Here is a 14,752-nt window from a genome sequence, read left to right as displayed (position 1 = left end):
CTCGGAGACCAGAGATGCCCGTTCTTGACCATGAGGCCCGTGCTCGGTCGGGTCTCGAACCACGAGCACGGGTCACCGGCGGGCCCATCCTGCTTCAGTTTTCACCCAGGAGACACGTCCCTGGTGTCCTCGCGGGGAGAATACCGTTCGGGCAGCACGGGCTGCGGAAAACCGTGTCCGGGGGCCGGAGGGGGTGGGGGGGGGGTGGTTGAGTCGACCAGGTCAGGAGAAAACTCAGAACAAAAAACAAAAGACAAGCCAACGATGTTTTAAAGCTGGCATATTGGATGTGGTATGATATTCAACGAGATGTTCATGTATATTTTTTTTAAGTCTATTTATTTATTTTTGAGACGGAGAGGGGGGGGAGAGAATCCCAAGCACGGAGCCCGACGCGGGGCTCGAACTCACGAAGAGAGATCATGCTCTGAGCCGAAATCAAGAGTCGGATGCTTAACCAACTAAGCCACCCAGGCGCCCCCTCCCCCCCCCCCCCCCCCCCCCGCCACCGTTTATGCGTTTTTACGAGGAGCAGATAAAACCGTCACTTACTTGCGGTCTCTGGGTAACCCCGGGGATTGCCGGACCGGATCCAGGACGGCTTCAGGGTGTCAGGCCAGACCGTGTCGCCCGTCGACGCACCCCGTCTCATGACACCGCGGCCCCTACCCCCGGCGACCCGAGCGGGGCGTGCTCGGAAGTCTCCCCAGCCTGCGCGATAGGGTCTGGGGGCTCTGCTCCCCGAGGGGGTGCTCGTCGGCGTGGGCAGAGCAGGGAGGTAGGTACCAAGGGCGTATTCTGTCCCTAGTGTCCCCAAAACACGGATGAGTGTGCTCTTATCCCCACCACCTACTTCTCCCATCCCCCTCCCACCTCCCCTCTGCGGGTTCTCTGTAGTCAAGAGCCCGTTTTCTGGCTTGTCTCTCCCCCGCCCCGCACTCTGTTTATTTTGTTTCTTCAGCTCCACATATGAATGAAATCCTACGGCGTTTGTCTTTCTCCGACTGACACATTTCGCTCAGCGTTATGCTCTCTAGACCCATCCATGTTGTCCTCCTGGGGGAGTTTTGAAGATTAAATAAGTCAGTGGAGGTGAACCGTGCAGCCCAATATAGTCAAAGAAATGAGTCACTAAGCATTAACAATTGGACCGTACCATTTCACCCAGAACCCTCATCAACCCCTCCCAGGACCTCCAGTCTACGCCCCTCCTCCTCCAGGGGCGGCCACTCACATCTCCGAGCCCCGTGGGGCCTCCCTGGCACTTGACACGCCCCGAGTTTATCCCCTGGGTGAATCTGTTTGCTTGTTCATTGCCCGTCGCTCCCCCGTTAGGACCTGGGTGCCACGAGGGCAGGGCTTTTTTGCCCATTTTCGTCACACTGTGTCTTCCAGGCTTCTGACACCCAGGAGGTGCCCAGCAGTCAGTTCCTTTCAAAAGGAAACAGGGGGCGCCTGGGGGGCTCCATCGGTTAAGCGGCCGCCTTCGGCTCAGGTCATGATCTCGCGGTCCGTGGGTTCGAGCCCCGCGTCGGGCTCTGTGCCGACAGCTCGGAGCGCGGAGCCTGCTTCGGATTCTGTGTCTCCCACTCTCTCTGCCCCTCCCCAGCTCACGCTCTGTCTCTCTTTCCTTCAAAAACAAATAAACATTTTTGAAAAATTATAATTAGAAAAAAAAAGAGCGAAGAGCAGAATTGCTTACCTTCTCCCTCCCCCCAAGCACTGGTTTTCACCCCCACTGGAAACGGATGGATCCAGAGCAGGGCCTCCCCCCCTTCGGCACTGCAGACACTGGGGCGGGTCATTCTGTGGGTGGTGTCCTGGGTGCTGTAGGGGGTCAGCGGCGTCCCCGGCCCCCTCGATGCCAGGACAGCCCCAGTCGTGACAACCACAGAGGCGCCCAGACTTTGTCCTGAGGGGCAGGATCACCCCCGTTAAGCAACTCTGCGATGGGCACATAACTTCTCTGACTTGACATCGGCTTTGGATAAGAGACTCTGAGCTGTGCCTCAGTTTACCAAACTCATCAGTTGGGTAGATTGAATCAATCTACTGTGACTGCTCTTCACGCGGTACGACTCAGCAGACAAAAGCCGTTGTCTTGGGGCCTGGGGCAGCTGGGGGCACTGGACATTAGCCATCCTTTTTTTTTTTTTTAGCGTTTATTTATTTTTGAGGGAGAGAGAGAGAGACAGAGCGTGAGCGGGGGAGGGGCAGAGAGAGAGGGAGACAGGATCCGAAGCGGGCTCCAGGCTCCGAGCCGTCAGCACAGAGCCCGACGCGGGGCTCGAACCCACAACCGCGAGATCATGACCTGAGCCGAAGTCGGACACTCAACTGACCGAGCCACCCAGGCGCCCCTTTTTAAAAAAAATTTTTTTTTAATGTTTAGCCTGTCCTTTAAACGTTATCCATTAGACGTCTGTTCAGACCAGAGGACATTGCATTTAAGGGCCGGCTGTCTAAGCAGATGAGAGGAGAAGGGACTCTCCGTGCCCCTTCCCTCCCGATATTTCATGGAAACATCCATCGCAGCTCAGCCTTCTGTGATGGTGGCAGGGTTCCACACCGTCCGATCTGGTCCCCGCCAGTCTCGTGGGCTCCTGAGTAGCGAAAGGTGACCGAGGCTGGCGAAGCCCTGAAATTCTAACTTGATTTCAGTTTAGCTCACTTACGTGTAAAGTCGCATGTGGCTGGTGGGAGTTTTCAGGACCCAAGTGACAGGCAAGTAGTCAGCAGACAGATGAGACTTTTTGTGAAGGTTGGAGATACTTAAAAATAAGATCACATAATTAAAAGTCAGGACGTCCTGCCGCCTGCCACCGCGTGGACGGACCCGGAGGTCACCGTGCACAGTGACAGGAGCCAGACACAGACGGACACATCCCGCGTGACCCCACGCACAGGGGGTCCCCAGAGGAGTCCCGTCCACAGAGACAGAGAGTAGACGGTGGGAGCCAGGGGTGGGGCAGGGGGTGGGGAGTCTGTGCTTCATGGGGACAGGGTCTCAGTTTGGGGAGATGGAAAGTTCTGGAGACAGATAGTGGGGGTGAATGCAGGACGGCGTGAGTGTGCCTGATGCCAATGAGCCGTGCGCTTAGAAACAGTTAAACGGTGGGGCGCCTGGGTGCTCAATCGGTCGGGCGTCCCACCTCGGCTCAGCTCGTGATCTCGCCGTTTGTGGGTTCGAGCCCCGCGTCGGGCTCTGTGCCGACAGCTCAGAGCCTGGAGACTGCTTCGGGTTCTGTCTCTCTCTCTCTGTCCTTCCCCTGCTCATGGTCTCTCTCAAGAATAAATAAACATCAAAAAAAAAAAATTGAAAAAGAAACAGTTAAATGGTAAATTTTATGCTATGTGTATTTAACCACCATCTAAAAACTAAATTAAAAAAGATTTAATGAGATAGCATGTCATTACAGCATCAGTGTTTAGAAACGACGCTTATTTAATTAAAAAAAAAAGCTCCCCGGACTATAGAAAGGGAAGGGTAAACCCCTTGACCCCAGTGAAGGGATCTCCATCGTACTCGGGGGTGAGAAACTGGGGAGTCTCCCCCAAGATCGGAACCAAGAAGGGCCACTCGCTCTCGCCACTTCCGTTCAGTATCGTGCTGGAAGTCCTTGCCTGTGCAATAAGGCAAGAAAAAGGAAATCAGAGGCCTACAGATCAGATGACACAAGGGTCTTACAAAGAAAATCCCGAGCGATCTACGAAAACACAAACATCTCCTAGAACTACTGAGTGAGCTCAGCGGGGCTGCGGGATACAAGACCGATAGGCAACGGCCAGCCGCGGTTCTCAGCGCTCACAGCGGACAATTAACCGCCGCGCGGAACACAGTGTCGTTCACAGCCGCTCCCAAGCCCATGGTTTTTTGACCGTCAGTACCCACTGGCGCTTTCACACGCATTCGCTGACTTGGTGGCTGGCAAAGCCCGGAGGTGGGTTCTGCCATCTTTCTGCTCCCGGGAAACCGTGTGGCTCCGAGAGGTGGTCTGGCCGGCCCCAGGTCACAGGGCGACCTTGGCTAAGAGTCGGCTGTGGCTGAGCGCCCTCGCTCTCCACGGATGCAAAGTAACAACACCCTAGACGGAAACGGGGGTGGGGGGTGGGGTGGGGACGCAGCACGGGGAGTGATAACGCCTCCCTCCGGCTGGCGACGTGCTTACTGTGTGCCCCCCACCCCCCACCCCGGTTTGGGGCTCTTTCTTGTATTCGCGATCGCCTTTTCTGTCAGGGGACAGCCTCTGAGAGAGACGTGTGGCTGTGCCCACTTCACGGATGAGGAGAACGAGGCCCACAGCCCTGCGGCCCTGACCGGGCATCGCCTGAGCGCCCGCCGCGCCCTGCTGCCTGCCGAGGCCGTGTGGGCGCCGGATCCGGAAGAGGGTCCTGTGCCCGAGGCCGGCTGCCCGGGCTGGGCTCTTCCCAACACGGCGGCCACCGTGCCCAGCCGCGTGGCCGTCCAAGCGGAACTGGCCGGAGCCAAGGGGCCGCTGGCAGCCCGGCCCGGGAGTGGCCACAGGGCGCGGGGCCGAGCCGGGCACGCTCACCTCGGCTGCTGCCCAGCCCTGCCCAGCCCAGTGGGTCACAACTGGGGCTGCCCCCGTCCGCTCCTGTGGCGGGTCGGGAAACTGAGGCACGGGTCCTCGGCCCGGTGGCGTTCAGGGCACCCTCGATCTTGGCGGGCAGGAGGTGCTCGACACACAGGGTGTGCCAAGCCACGAGGTGCACGGGGAGGGCTCCGCGGCCGTCTGGGGAGGCGTCCGCACGGTCACCCCCACGGGATCCCAAGGGAGCAGAGGGCACGTCGCCTCGGAGGCTCCCGGAGCTGGGATGGGAACTCGGGCGTCCGATCCCGGAAGCCAGGCGGTTAACGCACGGCCATGGGTCGCAGGTCTGGACGCACACGCCCACTCATGCAGAAAGTCACCCTGGTGGACGGGGGGGGGGGGGGGGGGGGGGCGACACAAGTGCCGTGGGTGGGCACTTGCTCACTGTTCCAACCTCAGGCTTCCTTGCCTATAAAATGGGCACAATCAAAAAAAAAAAATGGGCACAATCACAACGCCAGACGTGTGGCTCTCTTACGGATTGAAGGAGACCTCGAAAATGAGGTGAAGCCCACATTTACGGCCATTTTAGGGATTTAAAATATTCTTTTAAGTTTATTTATTTTGAGAGCGAGAGAGAGAGGGAGGGAAACAGAATCCCCAGCGGGCTCCACGCCGTCCACGCTGAACCAGATCCGGGGCTCGAACTCGATTTGGGCGTGCCCTAGGGGCTCCCGACCCGTCCGTATTACCTCTTTACCACCTCTCGGTGATGCCCACACCCATTTGAAAGAGAGAAGTGAGGCTCAGAACAGTTAAGCAACTTGCCTGAGGGCACACAGCGGTTATGCCTGGCTTTGGAACGTGGCAGGTGGAAGGGGCTGATTCTCCTTCTTTGGCGTCTGGCCGTGACTCCCACCACCTTGGTGTTTGACCTCAGAGACAGATAGGCGGGGCCGGGGGTTCCGTCAGGCTGGGCTCGTGGGTGTCCCCCCCTCCCGCCACCCCCGCCCCCGCCCCGGTCCCGGGTGGACGCCGTGGGGGCTGCAGAGGGGTTGGCGCGCCTCGCCCTCCATCCAGGCTGCCGGAGCTGATAATGCTGAGCTCAGCGTCTGTCTGTTTCGTCGTCTGCCAAGGAGCCTGATTATTTTTAGATAAGATGGAGGGCGGGCGCCAGGGTGGGAGGGAGCCCCCAAGCCAGGCGGGTGGGTAGCCGCATGGCGGCTGCAGGGGGACGCCCCTCTGCCCTCTCCTGGGGGCCCTGAGTGACAACCCAAGACCAAGGGCTGGCACCCCGGGACTTCAAGGGCAGAGGCCGAGGGGAGGGGGCCAAGCGGAGACCCCCGGGCCTGGGCAAGCTCGGGACCGCTTCTCCACGGCGCTGCCCAGCCTGGCCCCGGCACGGAGGCCTCCTCTCCCCCCGGGGTGGGGTCCCCTGCAATGTCACCACACCGTCCCCCTCCTTCTCTTTGCAGACGCGGAGCAGAGCGGTAGTCCCCGGGCAGGGATGGGCTCCGACCAGGAGGACAGCAAGCCCATCACGCTGGGTGAGTTTGGGGATGGCGAGGGCTGGGGCGCACGGCCCCATCGTGCTCTCCGTGGCCCCGTGTCGGCACCTCACAGCCATGCTATAGGCAGGCACTGGTATTGTTCCATTTTGTAGATGAGAAAACCGAGGCACGGAGAGGTCAAGGGGCCTTCCCAGGGGCAAGCAGGGAGCTGGGGTTGGAACCCACGACTCCGAGCTCCCGCCCTCTGGGCGCTGAGGGGCTCACCCCACAAGAGAGGGCCCTGCTTCTGCCCTGGTCTGCTCCCATAATCGCCCTCCTGGACCAGAGCAGTCACCTCTACCCTGGTCCTCTGGCTTCTGTCCTCGCTTCCCTGTCTGTCCTAAGGTGGCCAGAGAGCCCCCATGAGCTCTGAGTCAGGTCCTGCCCTCCTCTGTTCACAGTCCTCTAGGGGCCCCACCTCCCTTGGGGCAAAAGTCCCCCCCTGACCCCCAAGGCCCTGCAGGACCTGTCCCTGTGCCCTGCCTGCCCTCCCTTCCTCCCTCTCTTCCCCTCGGTCTCTCTGCTCCAGCCACATGGGCCTCCTAGCTGTTCCTCCAACAGTCCAGGCCCAGTTCCTTTGCATGTGCTTTGCCTTCTATCTGGACAGCTCATTGCTCTCTCTCTCTAGATCACCCAGGTCTTAGCTCACATACTCCCCCTCTCAGATTTGCTGACCTCAGACAGCCTCAGCCACTCTCAATGACCACTTTCTGTTTTATTTCCTTTTGAGGAAGTTAGTGATCGCCTATGTATTTGCTTAGTTGCTTGTTTGCTTCTCTCTCCTAATGCAACCTCACCTGCCTGAGGGCAGAGGCTTTTGTCTGTCCTGATCACTACTGTGTCCTCAGCGCCTAGGATAGGACCCTGGTACACAACAGGTGCTCAATAAATATTTGCAGAAAGAAAAAAAAAGGAGAGAGGGAGGGGTGAAGCAGAGACAAAAAGAGAAACTAGAGAGATGGCACACAGGGGTGGAGGAGGAGAGATAACAGGAAGGAAGGGTGGAAGAAAAAGCAAGTGGGTGAGGACGTCCCCGTTGGAAAGGCCGCACAGGGAGGCCGGGTGGTTCCAGGAGCGTCACAGGCCCCCGTGCCGCTCACCACGGGCCGGCTGTGACCCTGAGTCCTCCTTGGCCTCCTGTGATCCTCAGGCGCCTGCCTCCAAGCCAGATGTTCAAGGCAGGCGGGGGCAGCGGCGCTTGGCCTGGTCCCATGGGGAGCTCCAGCGTCTGCCGGAGGAAAGCACTTCCTCCCACCCGCCAGGGAGTCCCCTGGAGATGGAGCTGGGCGAGTGCTGCACAAACAGGAAACCCCGGTGGGGGGAAGGCGGAGGGGCGTGCTGACACCAGCTGGCCAGCTGGGTGGCAGGAAACGGCCGAGGCCACTTCCCCTGGACGCTGGGGGCGGGGGGCTGGGCATCGCCCTCTCCTCCCAGGAATGTGGTGGCCCTGAGCCCCCCAGCACGGGGCTGGGCATATAGTAATTGCTCAATAAATGGTGTGCACAAAGCTGGTAACCGGGGAGACTGGAGTTTCCGGACTGGCCAGGACTTGGGTCTCTCACAGCTGGGGAACCGGGCACGCAGGTCGGCTCCCTGTGGCCCGTGCTGCCCCCTGGGGGCCTGGAGAAGAACCACTCTCGCCACCCCCAAGGCCTAGAGCCGCCCACCTGCTGGTCCCTTCTCCACTCTGACCACCTTCCCTGGCTTCTTTCCCTCCTGTTGCCTCCAGCCCCAGGGCCTTTGCATGGGCCACTGCTGGCAATATCGTGACCCTCAGGGAGGCGGCCAAACCTCCTGTTTAAGATCATCCTGATCGCGGCAGCCGACACTGGCCTGCGTGGCCGTTACCCTGCACCAGGCACCGTCCTTGCCACTTCCCAAACTTTAATGTCTGTAGGCCTCTCGGTCCTCTTTCAGGCAGGCTCCCCAACCCTGCCTGCCGACCACCGCCTGACGCGTGGTGCCTTTGCCTTAATGATCTAAAAAAAAAAAAAAAACCCAAAACCGTATTGTGGTTAAATTCACATGACAGAACATGTACACTTAGTGGCGTTAACTCCATTCGTACTATTGTGCAACCATTGCCTCTAACTGTCCACAACACTTCTGTTGTCCTGAAAAGAAGCCCTGCCCCCACCCCTCCTCCCCCTCCCCAGTCCTCGGCCCCCATGAACCCCCCTTCCTGTCCGCGGATGAGCCCGTTCAGGACGTTTCACACCCGTGGACTCACGCCCCGCGTGGCCTCGTGTCGGGTTCCCTCCCCGAGCGTCGTGTGTCCGGGGTCCGTCCGCGGGGCGGGGGTGGGGGGGGGTGCGAGAGGCTGGCTCCCAGCCGTCCAAGGTCAGCCAAGAGGAGCCACACCTGTTTCCAAATCCGTTAAATGGGTCCCAACCACTGCATACCAGAGAGGAGGGTCCCTCTTCCTTTGACATTAGGCAGGTGCGGTTCTGGGGACATGGGGGACTTTAACTGCTGCGGGTGGACCTTCCATTCAGCCCGTGATTCTGAGCCCCTGCTGTGTGCCAGGCTCTGGGCCAGGCACTGGGGACACCGCGGGACCTGGGCACACAGACCTCCCCGTCAGGACAGAGCTCCCAGTCTGGAGGGGGAGGGATAAGGGGCTGCAGAACCACGTGACGCGAGGAGAGCAAGCCAGCCCCTTGCGGCCAGTTGATTCATATCAGCCACCCCGATGGCAGGGTGTGTGGCCCCCACTTTGGAGATTAGGGAGCACGGAGGCTCACGGACAGGAAGGGACTTGCCCAAGAGCACACGCGAAGCGGCAGCCGAGCTGAGATTCGAACGCAGGTCCGGCCTCTGCCTCCGTCTTGCTACGGGGCTGCAGAGGGGGTGGGCAGGGTGACCACTCCAGCCCCCGGAGTCTGGGTAGCCCAGGGTGTCGAGGAAGGAAACAGACCCAGTGAGTCCCATTTTCTCCCTGTTCCAGACACGACCGACTTCCAGGAGAGCTTCGTCACCTCCGGCGTGTTCAGTGTCACCGAGCTCATCCAGGTGTCCCGGAGTGAGTGTCCCCGCCCACCCTGTGCTGGGATCTGGAGAGGGGAGGGGCGTGGGAGAGGGAGAGGGGGCTTTGGGATGGGGACTCTGAGAAAGAGTCTCAGGGAAAGGGAAGCTGCCCATCACCCTGCCCTACTCCCCTCTGTCACCGAGCTAAGGTGCCTAGGAAGGGCAGTAGGTAGGGGCCCACACGCCCCACCCGCTTTGCCTCCTGTTCCCTTACCTTCCTAATGTACCTGCTGGGGACCCACCCACTCCCCAGACACCCCCACCTGAATTCCAGTGCAGGGAGTTCTGGGCACTGTCCTGCCTTAACCCTGACCATCATCCTCCCTGTCCAGATCAGCAGAGCCTGGCCTCAGGGAGCGCTGGGAAGCTAGTCCTCTCGCTCTGGCTATGCCTCTGCCTCACAGTGTGAGCTTGGCCTCTCTTGCTGGCTTTGGGCTTCTGACCCATAGAATGAGGACACTTTCAGCCACGTTAGGAACCAGGCCATTCAGGGGACGGGGTTCCTTTTGGGGCTGGCCAGTCCCCCGGTGGCTCTCCCCACCCCTCCGGGGCAAACTGCAGCCCTGGACCTTGCACCCTCTCTCACTCTGCCCCCTCTCACCCTCCGCAGCACCCGTGGTGACTGGAACAGGACCCAACTTCTCCCTGGGGGAGCTGCAGGGGCACCTGGCATACGACCTGAATCCAGCCAGCACAGGCATGAGGAGAACGCTACCGAGCACTTCCTCCAGCGGGTACGTGCCCCGGTCCCAGCCTCTGGGCATTCAGCCACCCCTCGCCCACCTCCACCTGGCCCCGGCTGGCTGACTCCTCTCCCTGGAATGCCTGTTTTCAGGGTTCACATGGTAAACTCCTACGTATCCCTCAAAACCCAGCCCCACGTGCTCCTTTCCCCAGCCCTGATACCCCACCCAGGGCTCCCACAGCCTTGAGTCCTATCAGCCCACCCCCTGAGACTCCACGGGAATAGACACTGGTTCTTGCGGAGATACGCTGGGTAACCTTGAGCCGGTCCCAGTGCTTGCGTGGATTTCCGCCATCTGTAAAATGGGATCATAGTCCTACCGGGTTGTTCTGAGGTTTACGGTAGGCCGAGTGTTTATCCAGGGTTTTAGTGCGCAGCCTGCCAGTCGGCCGTCTGCGCTGGGCCGACTGCCTCACTGCCTCTGGCCCTGGGCGTCCCATCCGAGCGACGGGCAGGTTGAGACAGGTGCTCCCCGTCCGCGGGAACCTCGACGTCTCGCGATAGCACCCTCCCCGCCCTGCCCCCTACGGACCGGAAGTCAGCCCAAACTGCCCCCGCCACACCCTCGCGTCGCCGTGGTGACCGGCCTGCGCTCTGTTTCCCTCGCCCTTTAGGAGCAAGCGGCACAAATCGGGCTCGATGGAGGAAGACGTGGACACGAGCCCCGGCGGCGATTACTACACCTCGCCCAGCTCTCCCACGAGTAGCAGCCGCAACTGGACGGAGGACATGGAAGGAGGTGGGGCTGGCAGTGGGGGCGGAGCGGGCCTCGGGGCCGGGGTTACCGCGGCGGGGACTACATATTCCGGCAGGCACTGCGCCGGCGCCGGGGTGCGGGAAGCCCTGGGGCTGGGGCCGCGGGGCCTCCTGGGAATTGTAGTCGCGCGGGTCGCTCGCCGCTGGGAAGTTCGGACTCACGTTCCCGGAGCTTCTGGGTTCCGTCGGGGCCGGGGAGGGCGGAGACTGTCCCTCCCGCGGCTTTCCTGCCCTCTGTCCAGTGCAGCCTCGTCTCCGTGGGGCTCCCGACCTGCGGCGTGGACTCGGTGGCGCTTCTGATCGGCCGCGCGCTTCTTCCCGGGGTCCGCCCTACGCTCTCATCTGGAGGGTCCCCGCTGGTGGGTCCCGAGCTGTAGCATGCCCCGTCGCAGGGGTCCTGCTGATCTTCCGAGATTCCCGTCTCCACGGGCTCGGCCTCCGCGCGGTCCCAGGTCTCCTTTTCTCTGAACCTCCTTTTCGGGGAGCGGCTGGTCTCTCACTCGTCTGCCTTTTTAGGGCCCTCCCCAGAACGGGTCCTGTTCTGCAGGGGCGGCATTGCCACAGGCTCCCCAGCGGCCTCCCCCCGAAGATCTCCGTTCCTTGGGGTCCTCGTCTCCACCGCGGTTCTCCTCCGGAGAACCCGAGTTTCTGCTCTCCCGCGGGCTGGCCTCGGGGCTGCTCGGGGACACTATGCTCAGGGGGGCCCACAAGCTTGCCTTGCCCTGGGCTGGGTGTCCCTGGAAATGCAAAGGCCCCCAGCGGAGTCTGTGTCCCAGAATTTAGAAACGTCGCTCAGTCCAGACCCTTACCCCTTAAAAAGGGTTCACCCCGCGGATTACCCAATGGTTGCCAGCGTGGACTCGGGCCCACCGGCCAGTACAGCCTCTGGTGACCGCACTGCCCTGAGCCTCCGGTTCCTCATCTGTAAAATGGGGTTAATATCTGCACCGCCCTCTAAGGTTGTGGGGATTAAGTGAGTTAATACGTGCGGTGTCCCTAAAACAGGCCTGGCGCATAGTACACACCCAGTAAACCTGAGGATTTGTTTGCTTGCCCCCTGCTTTTTGGTCCCTACTCCCTATTCCCGAAGGGCCAGCTTTCTTATAAAGGTCTGTCTACACGAAGACCATACCTACAGGATTCCTGGAAAGCATTACAGTTAAGAGGGCAGGTTTAAGTGTCAGAGAGACCTGGGTTTGAAATCCAGGTCTGCCATTGGCTCGCTGTGTGGGCTGTGTAACTTTGGCAGGTGACTTGACTTCTCTGAACCTCAGTTTTCTCATCTTCAAAATGGGATTGATGAGACAACTCTTCTTTCCTGGAGCTGGGAGGAGGAAATGGTAGAAGGCGCATAAAGCAGCCACCTGGCACACGATGAGTGCCCAGGACACAAGAGAGTTCGTTGTTCGCGTCTTTACAAAATCCCCATGTCTGTGAATGAGTCTCTATCATGTCTGGTTGTGACATTTGAGCCCCAATGGCCCTCCCTCTTCCATTGTGTTGGCTCCCAGGGCAGGTACCTAACCTTGGGAGGATGTGTCTCCCTAGGAGGCTCTAATTTGTGGGTCAAAGTGTCTCCATGGTTCTCTCTCCCTGTGGGTTCCCCACTTCTGACAGGTTTGCCTCTGTAAAGATCCTGTGTTTAATAAGCTTTAAGTTCAATTGTGAGAAACAAACCCCAAAAGGACAGTGCATTTCTCTCCAAAGTAAATGTCCAGCCATCAGCAACCCTGAGACTTAGCCTCCCGCCTTTAGCTCCAGTGAATGTGGAACATTTTTTTAAATATTTTTTTAAACTTTATTTTTTAGAGAGAGAGAGGGAGACAAAGCTCGATTGGGGGAAGGGCAGAGGGAAAGGGGGAGACACAGAATCTGAGGCAGGCTCCAGGCTCTGAACTGTCGGCACAGAGCCCAGCGCGGGGCTGGAACTCGCCAACTGTGAGATCGTGACCTGAGCTGAAGTCGGATGCTTAGCCAACTGAGCCACCCAAGTGCCCCGAATGTGGAGCATTTTTAAATGTTTGTTTATTTATTTATTTATTTATTTTGAGAGAGAGGGAAAGAGAGAGCACGAGCAGGGGCAGACGGGGGGGGGGGAGGGAGAGAGGGAGAATCCCAAGCAGGCTCCACGTTGTCAGCACTGAGTACGATGCAGGGCTCAAACTCATGAACTGTGAAATCATGACCTGAGACGAAAGCAAGAGTCAATCGCTTAACCAACCCAGGTGCCCCCAAGTGAATATGGTTTTCATTCCCACCTTATGGTCCAAGACTACTGCTGGAGCTCCAGCCCTCATGTCTGCTGTCCAGCCAGCAGGAAAGAAGGGTCAAGTCTGAGCATGTCCTTTCCCTTTAAAAATAATTCTCAGAGGATGTGCTTACCTCTTCTGCTGATCTCTGGGCCCCTGAGTCGCTCCTAGGGCCACACCCTGCCGCAGGGGCTTCTGGGAAATGTAGTCTTATTTTCGGCAAGTACGTGCCCGTCTCAAATTTAAGGGTTCTGCCACTAAGGAAGAGGGGTAGGGCAGATATTGGGAGACTGTTAACTTCTGCCCTGGCTTTAATGATTGGGAACCCCAAAGCGCTTCTCGTTAACTCTGTGATCGACGGGACCGGCCACATGTAAAGCGTGTACTATTTAGAGGTGGAGGGCAGCTTCTGCGATGTAGCCACAGCAGCCCGGAGAGGAAAAATTATAGCCTTAAGTCTATGGATTAGAAAAAGAGAAAGGATGGAAGCCAAAAACAAAAACAAACACCTAGCTTTCAATGCAGGAAGCTCGAAAAGAGAAAATCAATCAATCAATCAATAAAAGGAAGGAAATGTTCGAGAGAGTCACTGGAGCCTGGCGTGAACTTCCTGCCCTGAGCATGAAGCGGCAGCAGTGGGGTGGACGAGGAGGCAACTCACACCCCCTTCTGGTGTGCCCCACGGAGTCACAGAGCTGAATCTGTCCCTTGTGGTTTCCACTGGTTGCTTCAGGCGATGGCAGACTGGCTCCGTCCTGTGGGGCCCTCAGTATAACCCCCAGCTGTATGCTGGTCTACACCCTGCAGGTGCGCCCAGCCTGGTGGGGAAGATGGACTCATCTCTCCCCCTCCTCCCTCCTCTTCCTTTCCTCCCTCCTCTTCCTCTGCCGCCTCCTCCTCCCCTTCCCATGTCCTCTTCCCCCTCCCCCACAGTCTCCTCCTCTTGGCTTCCTCTAGCTTCCTGTCTAGACAGCCCCCAATTAGCTGCTCATTAAGGGGGTTAAGCTGATTAGAGCACCCCCTCCCTTCCTCTCCTCCCACGACAAGGGCAGTGTTCCGCTAACACCCGCCTCCCCCGGCATCTGTGCTCCCTTACCTGGGGCGGGGCGGAGGTCTGGGGGATCTGTCGGCCCCACCTCCCAGGCCTCGCGCCAGACTGAGGCCTTTGCCCTCTCTCTGCCCAGATTGGGAGTGCCTTTTCTCCTCCTGGCCACCGCCTCCCGAGGCCTTCCCTGGTTACCCACCCAAGCAGGCCAGAAAGGGCCCCCTCTGCTCAGCCCCCGGGAGTGCTTCGTTCCTGCTGCTTCTGTGGCCCTCCTGCAGGGGGCGGAGGCACCCAGCCACGCAGGGACCAGCTCCTTCTCTCTCCCCTGTCACGTGGGGGGCTCCCCCCACCTCTTAGAACCCGGAGGGCAGGAGGGGCGCAGAGTGAGGCCTGTGGAGTTACGGTGTTGGATTTGAATCCTCTCCCCCGCTTCTTGGCCCTGTGGCCTTGGGCAAGCGACCTCCCGTCCGGCGTCAGTCTCCACATCTGTGAAACGGGGGTGACAACTGTGACCCCCCCCCCCCCCCCCGCACGGGGCGGGTGTGAGCGTGACACGAGGGCAGGCTCCGATGTGCGCTGCCCCCAGGGGACAGGACAGCTGGGGGGAGGGCGCACACACCACAGCGGGCCCGCCCGTGGCCTGGGGCCGTGGAGACCCAGGGCCGGACATCATGTGCAGTCACCATGCGCACGGGGGAGGGGTGCGGCTGGGCGAGCACGCGGGCGCACGCGCAGATGGGGCCGCTCGTGGGGTAGGGTCCGTGCTGCCCGGGCAGGCGCACGCGAGGGACCGAAGGGAGGACACTAGGCAGAAGGTGCAGGCGTGG

At 59.7% G+C, this 14,752-nt stretch overlaps 2 protein-coding genes across 7 annotated transcripts in view; both read left to right on the top strand.

Moving 5' to 3' along the window:
* Positions 1-14,752, top strand: part of TEKTIP1 (tektin bundle interacting protein 1) — a 119,500-nt gene that overhangs the window by 27,147 nt on the left and 77,601 nt on the right. The gene's annotated exons all lie outside the window — the stretch shown is intronic.
* Positions 1-14,752, top strand: part of NFIC (nuclear factor I C) — a 60,634-nt gene that overhangs the window by 34,335 nt on the left and 11,547 nt on the right. For all 6 annotated transcript variants that reach the window (XM_053220121.1, XM_053220120.1, XM_027049357.2 and 3 more), the window contains exons 3-6: positions 6,029-6,100; positions 9,051-9,125; positions 9,741-9,864; positions 10,490-10,614. In XM_053220121.1, coding sequence (XP_053076096.1) covers positions 6,029-6,100; positions 9,051-9,125; positions 9,741-9,864; positions 10,490-10,614 — 396 coding nt within the window. The remainder of the gene's footprint in view (positions 1-6,028; positions 6,101-9,050; positions 9,126-9,740; positions 9,865-10,489; positions 10,615-14,752) is intronic.

The sequence above is a fragment of the Acinonyx jubatus genome, chromosome A2 (assembly GCF_027475565.1).
Source record: "Acinonyx jubatus isolate Ajub_Pintada_27869175 chromosome A2, VMU_Ajub_asm_v1.0, whole genome shotgun sequence".
NCBI classification, from domain to species: domain Eukaryota; kingdom Metazoa; phylum Chordata; class Mammalia; order Carnivora; family Felidae; genus Acinonyx; species Acinonyx jubatus.
Note: the sequence above shows the minus strand (reverse complement) of the source record. Positions and strands in the feature narration are given on the sequence as shown.